Source organism: Condylura cristata, unplaced genomic scaffold, assembly GCF_000260355.1.
Source record: "Condylura cristata isolate star-nosed mole 26May11 unplaced genomic scaffold, ConCri1.0 scaffold00045, whole genome shotgun sequence".
NCBI classification, from domain to species: Eukaryota; Metazoa; Chordata; class Mammalia; order Eulipotyphla; family Talpidae; genus Condylura; species Condylura cristata.
Genome location: NW_004567146.1, coordinates 2688598 through 2697083, shown reverse-complemented (window position 1 = coordinate 2697083; position 8486 = coordinate 2688598). Strand labels below are relative to the sequence as shown.

General features: G+C 46.1%; 1 protein-coding gene across 1 annotated transcript; it reads right to left on the bottom strand.

Moving 5' to 3' along the window:
- Positions 1 to 1007: 1007 nt before the first annotated feature.
- LOC101618403 (ribonuclease pancreatic-like) lies at positions 1008 to 5835 on the bottom strand. The gene is made up of 3 exons (XM_012733980.1): positions 4584 to 5835; positions 2347 to 2479; positions 1008 to 1743 (listed from the first exon to the last, which is right to left on the bottom strand). Exon 3 carries the CDS (start codon positions 1715 to 1717, stop codon positions 1175 to 1177), a length of 543 nt encoding a protein of 180 aa, XP_012589434.1. The 5' UTR covers positions 1718 to 1743; positions 2347 to 2479; positions 4584 to 5835; the 3' UTR covers positions 1008 to 1174.
- Positions 5836 to 8486: the final 2651 nt, after the last annotated feature.

Below are 8486 nucleotides of genomic sequence, written 5' to 3'. Positions count from 1 at the left end.
GTCACTGCCCTGTCTGAGACTCGAGAGGCTCCTGTGTCAGGCAGGGGTGACAGCAGACCAGGGGTGTCGGGGGTGGCACAGGCACCTCCCCCAACCTGGCGCCCTCCTCAGAGGCAGCTGCTCAAGCACCTCCCTCCTGAGACGTTTATCTGGGGCCTGTGGGCAGGGGCTGCCAGTGGGGGCAGGTGCACGAGCTGGAACCCACCTCCCCCCTCTGATGGCCCCACAGCCCCTCTCAAGCCTGGAGTTGATGTCTGACTTTTCAAGAAAGATGACCCATTTTTCTGAGTTAGTACTAAAATTCTCAAAGAAAATTGAAAGTGGGAATTTATGATCATAACTTCACAGATTGCTCCTTGAGGGTTTGCTATTCTTGCTGGTCAAGAGAACTATGACCCTCACCCTATCAGGTCACCCTGTATCAGGACAGTGTCCCAGACAGGATCTCATTTAAAATTGTTTTTTTTTTTAACGAGGTAACATTAGTTTTCAATACCACATATGATTCTCAGCACAGGGTCACCCCTCTCTAGATGTACATCACCAACCACTCTCCCCACCTGGGCACCCACATCCCACGGCTCCCTTCTGTCTTCAACAGCCCAATCTTAAAAGTTCCTCCTGGGCCCGCCCGCTGCTCCCCTCAGCAGTGTACTTCATCCATCTGCCTGTTCTGCTCCCCACTCTGTCTCTGGTGGATCCTATCACCACCCCTGCACCTCTGGCCTGTACCCCAGTTCTGTATGCATAGATAAAATAAATCTTACAAGAATAATAATACATAAAACAACATTCATAAAATGTTTTGCCAGCAGTAAATAGCATTTATAAAAAAAAAAGTTCCTCCTGGCTTCAAGGAATCTCCAGGGAAGGATTCTCTGAGGTCCCTGGGGGCTCAGTCTGAGGAACAGGCACCTGATTCCTCCCAGTGCTGCTCACAGGGCGCCCAGATCCCAGGTGTCAGCCCCACAGAGAAGCACCACACAGACATCCCCGGATGCGGAAGCTTCAGGTTGCAACTGTGTTTTATTGAAGAAGCAGTGAGAAGGTTACTGTGGGGACACACAAGCCGTGTTTTCCCGCCCCCCCCTCCCCGCCCCCCAAGCCTCGTAACGCAACCTCAGGCAGGGATGCTAGTGTGGGATGGCCAGGAGCCCAACCAGAGCTGTTCCCATCAAGGCAAAGAGGAGAGAGTCTGGGAAAGCAGGAGCCTCAAGGGAGGGGTGGAGGGGGCATCACCGGTCCAAGCTGAGGTGGAGGCCTCCACGGAGCCGTCGTAGTGGACTGGCACAGGTGGGTCCCCCGCACAGGCAATGATTATGTGTGCCTCTTTGCTGCTGGTCCGGTAGGCACAGTTGGGGTACCTGGAGCCACCAGTCAGGCGACAGTCTGTGATGTTCATTGTGGAATTGCTCTGGTGACAGTTGTTCTGCTTATTCTTGCAGGTGATGTTTCTCTCAAGGCAGACAGCCTGGACGTCCTCCAGGGTCTCGTGCACAAAGGTGTTCACCGCCTTACAGTACCCCTGCGTCATATTCCGGCGCCTCATCATCAGGTTGCAGTAGGTGGAGTTGCTTTCAGAGGAATTGCCTGTGTCCATGTGCTGCCGCACAAACCTCTCAGCTTGAGACTCCCTCCGCCGGGAAGGCTGGGCCCCTTCCAGCACCAGCAGCCCCAGGGCCAGCAGGGAGGACAGGATGAAGGTCTTCAGAGCCATGGTGGCCTCGCTTCCCTGGGGGCCACCTGGGAAAGGAGAAGGGAGGGAAAGCCGCCCCTAGAAAAGTACCCCACGCCCACCCCAGGCTCCCTGTTACAGGTTCCCCTAGGTCAGCAAGTCAGTCACCTCTTCCTGAGACCTGCCACGTATTCAGACACTATTTGCTCTAAAGAGCTTTGTTGCCTGACTAGAGAAACTCCATGTTCCCCTCTGTGGGTGACACCAAAGTGACCCCCCCGGCAGCCCTGTCTGTGCCACTGAGGTGCTGTGATGTGAAATACAGGTGGACCCCGGGCTCAGCCACCTCCTTAGAGGACTCTGTCACATATACCCTGACACTGCCCTGACACTAAGGACCAGGCTGACGGGCCCTGCTGTCCACCAGCTCAAGGGACACTCTGCCCAGGGGCTGACACTGGCCTCAGGGAGACGCGATGTGCTCCCCAGGGAGATGCTCGCCCTCCCACCCGGGCGCAGCTCCTGTCCAGCTCCACGGGGCCCCTTTGCAGCTGCCAGCTCTACCCGCCCGGCTCTGCCTGGCCCAAGCTGCCTCAGCGCTGGCCTCTCCCCTCCTGCTCTTCCTCTCTACTCTAACAGAAGAAGCTCAGAGACCCCCGGTGGGCACTCACCTGGGCGTCTAGCTTCGTCTCTGGGAGAGAGAGGAGGCCAGATTCTGCAATTCCGGGGACCCTGGAGCGCAGATTTATAGAGACCACAGGGGGTGGGGCTTCCAAGAAGAGGCCAGTGGGAGGATCCTCAGCCCTTCAGTCCAAGGTGGAAGAAGAGAAGTGAGAAAGGGGGAATGTGGCCAGGCTTCCCCCATCTGGGAGGGGCCCCTCTTCCTATGTGGAGTGAGCTGTTTGCTGGTCCCCAGGAATAACAGGGAACATCATACAGCACTGATGCCGGAACACCAATGAGTCCTGGTTTTCTTTCTGGAGGCCATTTTCACAAATAGTCCTGGGAATGTAACTCGTGATCTCAGGGGAAGGAGGAAAGAAGCCTCTCTCTGCCCAGGATCCTGGGGCAGCTTGGACTGTAATATCCCAATAGTAGTTTTCCTGGAGACACAGAGGGTGGGGAGTAATGCCCAGCTGTGCCAAGCTGGAGGACTTCCCTATGCTGGAGAACAAGGATGATCTGCCTGAACTGGGAAGACAAGAGCCTCTATTTTAGCAGGATCTCCCTAGTCCTGGCTACTCCAGCCCACCCTTCACCTATCTCCCTTTTTGGAAAATAGGGAACATCGTATTTCTTCCCTCCTAGAAAGAGAATTGTCTTGGTATAAAGCAGGGAGTTTCCCCAGTCTGCTTTGATCCTGCTGCTTGCTGAAGCAGAGAGGTTGCTGGACAGTGCACCACTTGTCCTCAAGGGGAGCCATGAGTGCCTTGACGCCCTCCCCAAACAATAAAGTGTTTGTGCTGTGATGAATGGGATGATACGTTTCCTCCTACAAACTGTATAAAATCCTGCTATTTATGCTCTTGGGTGCTCAGACTTTTTGGGACTGATCCCACTGAGCTCACCAGTATGACAGTTAAATCTCCTCACAAAACTACTCAATTGTTTCTCATCTTCAGGAAAGAAACAGGGAAAACCCAGAGGCCCAGTCTGGATGCTTAGATTCTTAGAAATCAGGATTGCAGGGACAGATTTATTTAAGACTTGTCAGAATTCAAAATACGTTAATTTATTTGTGAGATGTTTCTTTAACATGGTAAAGCTCTCTAGATCTAGAGGACAGCTGCACTCCTTTGGGGACCAAATCTATAATCAGTTGGGGCAGTTCCCTCCAGTGCCTTGTGATCAACCATCAGGTCCATTACCAAAAAGAGTAGAAATTGGCATTAAATACTTAGTAACGTTTATCTATGTGGACATATCTTTCCCAATGTAGAAGCAGATAATGATGCCAGCAATATATGTTAGTACTAATTATGTGTTATTGTTTTAGAAGAAAGACGTAGACAGGTCAATAAAATACCAAAGAAAATGGTTAGGAAATTTAAATACAGAAAGCTACTAGAGCATTATCTTTAAGTGATATTTTTAAGTAGGGGAAGTCAGATTAATTTAAAACTTTTAGAAATAGAAATAAATGTATATATGTTTTTAAATAGGTCTACATTTGAAATAGTTATATATAAACCAGGCAATAGTGTTTGACAGAAAGATTAATAGACGCACACAAACACAAACCTGATGCGACTATGTTATAAAGATAACATTTTTTGCTAATAAATTGCTAATGCTTCAAAGTAAGCAGGATGAGGACAGCAACAGAAAATACTTGTTGACAGAGAGTTTATAATACAATATATGACATTTGTCTTGGTGAATTATTATACATTTGGCTCCTAGTCCCCAAGTTTGTTGACTCAGAGCCCAATTTTTTTCAATAGGAAAAAAAGCAAGTAAAAGCAAATCATAGATTATCCAGATAACCCAAAATGATAATTTTTAATATCTAAAAGGTAATATAATTGCCACACTTCCTGAAACGCAGATGGACCAATGTACTCTAAAGAGGCCAAATTGTAATTTAAGTGTCTGGTGGGCACAGACTTTGAGAAACAAGAAAGGAATGAACAATTAAAATGTTGATAGCCATCAGGCAATAAGAGGGATCTACAGGTGAAATATATATTTGGGTGAAGGAACAAGGTTCAATGTACTCAGGGGCAATTCTGCCACTTTGGGTTTTTGTTTTCACATTTAATTACTGACTCTCCTTGCTGTACCCCGATCTGATTCTTACACATTTAAATGAATCTAACAAAGGTTTCTTTAAGAGTTTAGGCTAAAATTTAGACAATACAGACACTTCCGACAAAGATGCCATCGCGCAAGAGGGACTGAGGCCCACCTTGGAAATACCACGCATGGAGGGAAGTCGGACACAGGACTCAGGAGGAAGAGCATCCTGGGGGGCACAGGCTGTTGCTGGTGGGAGACGCCGTAGAGCAGCTCACATGGATCCGTTCTGAGTCCTAGAGGAGGTCAGGCAATGCGCACAGAGCCGCGAATCTCTTTCACCAATATTTCACATAACCGACACACAAGATTACAGCCCTGAAACCTGCTTACCAGAAACCAAGAACCAAGACTGGATTGGAGGTGCCCGCGCCCCAGCTGGCAGTGACCAGTCCACTGTCCACTGGAAGACGGCAGAAGGGTTTGGGGGGACGGTTGTGCCTCCCCGGGGGTGCCCAGGCCTTCCTGTGTTATCTATTAGGAAAATCCAGATCCACTGATGTCAGTCGTTTCATACTTTTGGGGTGAGACACCCAGGCATCACTGGTGACCGTGTTAATTACACACTTACTCACATTTTAACATCTCTAAAATTGAGATGTAGCTTACAATTAGCGGTATGTCATAGTTTAGTTAAGATATTGTTTTTCTTCGGCTGTAGTATATAAAACAGTGGTACATTTTAAAACCAACAGCATCTCAGATTCTCAGCATCAATAAGTCCCACTGAGACATCAGATCATAAGACTAGTAAATTAAAAATTAAGGAGATTCCATAACACGGGAGATGAGAATTCAACCACACGTAGTATATCAAAAAGCACAATAGAATCTGCTAAACTTTCCATTGGAGGCCTATATGGACCAATTTTTTGTTAAGTTGGTTCATAAACCTTTTTCTTTGGTCTTTCAGAGTTACTTCTGAGTGACTTCTGCATGTGTACATGTGGAAATAAATGGTCTTTCTGCCTGTGAATCTGTCTGTGCAAGTCCCTGGCTAAATCTAACTGAGCAGATGAAAAGGCTTCCTCCAAACCACTGGCTTCTAGAGATCTGTAACTGCAGTTAGTCAATTTTTCATGAAAGAGAATAAAAAAGATTCCAGAAGATAGGCCAGATGGACCCCTCAGGGTTCTAATTTCCTAAAAGGGTGTTCAGTTCATCCCCATCTTTTTACAGAGGTTGGATTGGTCAGGGGCCCAGGTTGGGTCTTTGAGGCCAAGGTTAAGAATGTCATAAGAATACAGAGGTTCAAGCATCAGCAGAATCCACTTCCCTTCACTGTCTAAAAATGCACTCCTACAGCCATTTTATGAGGCAAAGCAAAAATGGAATCTAATGGAGGAGTGACTGGTATGCATGTCATAGTTGAAAGAGGAAGGCATCTGTGTGGATGAGAGAAACAGAAGACTCTGCTGGAATTTTGGGGCTTAGTGGGGCCAGGAGGACGGCCACATGAGGAAGAGGACAAAGATAATGACAGGAGATTGGCTATAAGTGAGGGGATCACTCTTAGGTACAGTGACTGGGGGCGAGGGGGCTGTGAATTAAAACAGATGAACAGGAGAAAATGTATGCAATTTGTTACTGTTTAATTTTATATGGGGGGCCATCACAAAAGAAAGAAATGATGATATTTGAGAGCATATTACCATCTTAACTAGGGAAAGGGAGGAAGAAAAAGACCACTTGCAGAAAAGCAAATGAATTTTAGGGACAATAAATGAGCCCTCTGAGAACATATGGGAGACACTGATAGTCTGTGACAATGTCTGCCTGGGTACTACTGGCATGTCTTCTCGTTTCCTTCTCTCCCCCTCCCACTACCTTCCCTTTGCCCCCCATGCCCCCACCCTCCCTCACCCCCACCCCCGTGATGAAATCCAATGTCTCTTTTTGTGTTTGTCGATTCTCAAATGTCGTCAGTTCCAAAATTCCTTGTGCCATTGTGACACATCCTCGACCCCTTCGTGGATTTCTCAAAGAAATTATTATATTAAGAAAAATTGCATCAGCTTTTCATTTAGGAGATGAGAGTTACAAATGTGGAATGTAAGCAACTAATGGTATTTGAAACTAGAGGTGACACTGTAAAGTCACAGTTTTCGATAGTGACATAAAATAGAGCCCTCTGTATGTGCTTGTGTGTGTGTGTGTGTGTGTGTGTGTGTGTGTGTTTGCATATGCTCCCAATCTGTTCACTGACAGAGCCTGGCAACAACAGCAACTCAATAGCAACAAACACTCTTAGCGCCCAGACTCTGGCTTTTAAATATCAGATACTAAACTGAAATTGGAAAAATAACTCAGTGGGCTCCTTAAAGAAATAGCTGATGCCAAGCATTGGGAAGTGTATAAGAGGAGGCTAAATAAACTACCTTGTTGTTGAAGAAAGCTAGGGTGTACCCAAAGAATGGGACATGTTCAAGGGACACAGAAGCCAGTCAAGGGGCTCCCATGGTTAAGTCTGTAACAATTTGAACAACAAGGTAAATAATGGTAATAACAGGTCAGAATCTACTAAAAAAAAATTTAGATAATGAGTCCACACTGATGTAATAAGTGAAACAAAGAAGTTGAAAGTTAGATGAGGAATAAAGATATTTACTACTTTCAAAGTACTGCCTCCTTCCAATGCTGACGAGTGACCCAAGGAGAAGGGTAATTTTACATTGGAGAAGCTTGGTAAACGTTATCTCAATAAATGATCCAAGTTAATCACATAAGTACTCAGATAAGTGTAGATTGTACGTGTCACCTAATACAACACAAGAACATAGCGTCTCTTTCCTTATATCCTGAGCAAAGATATACAACTTGAATCTGATCCTGAGAAATATCAGGAAAAAGCAAATTAAGAGATATGCTACAAAATAATGTCAAATCATGAAAGAACAGAATTTCACCCCATTGACAGAAAATAAAGAAACATAGCAACTAAAAGCTGAATGTGATTCTATATTGGAATCTTTTGCTATAAAAAATTATTTTTATTGAGGAAACTGGTAAAGCTTGAATGGGATGTGAAGACTAGAGGACAGTAATGTATCATGGTTCTCTTCCTGATTTTGGTGACTGGTAATTGTGATTAAGTAGGAGAATGAGCCTGTTGCATGAAACACACAGTTATGTTTTGACAGACTGGGGACTGGCAGGAGGTGATAGGCATCTTATCTTCAATTTGAATTCTGTCTCCATTGGTTCAAGACAGAGAATGTTCTTGGAATTCTATTTGCAACTTTATGCAAATTTGAATTCTTTATAAATGAAAAATAACCATATATAAAAGATATATATCCCCGTGGAAATATCCAGACAGAGGACTTCTAATCTAAGAGGACCTGAGTCAAAACTGCAAATGCAAGTATGTGAACATATTCAAAATGAGCGTGAGCTCATGAGGACCAGCAGAAGCACATGCCGCTGCGAGGGCATGAGGATGGTCTTGTGCTGTCACCCTGATACCTGAGAGAACAGGCCTGGTGGTCTGGTCTGTGATGGCCAGAGGAAGCAAAGACAAAAGAAAAATAAGACCAGAAACTATAGGCTTCTCCAAGAAACATCCCAACAGGGCTAGTCACGCCCTGATGGACTGAACCTGAAATGAAAAGGACACGAACAGAGGTCAACACGGTCCGTGTGAAAATCCCACGAGGCTACTCTCGCCCCTGCTTTGGCAAAGTAGATCAGGAAACATGGAGCATTTTCTTTTTTCTTTCTTTTTTTTTTTTAAGATTTACTTATTTATTCACACAGAACTGGGGTACAAGCCAAAGGTTCAGGGGTGGTGAGAGGCTTCACCAGAGATAGAAAGGGGTGCAGAACAGGCTGACTGACAAAGTACACTGCTAAGGGGAACAGCGGGCAGGTCAGGAGAGGTCTGCCACGCCATGCAGATCACCTCCGGGGCTGGGGGTCAAACTCACACTGAAGTGGCTGTGGCTAGCTTGCAGTGTTGCATCCTTACTCACTGTGCCACCAGGGAGGGCCAACATGGAGTATTTTCATCTTGACT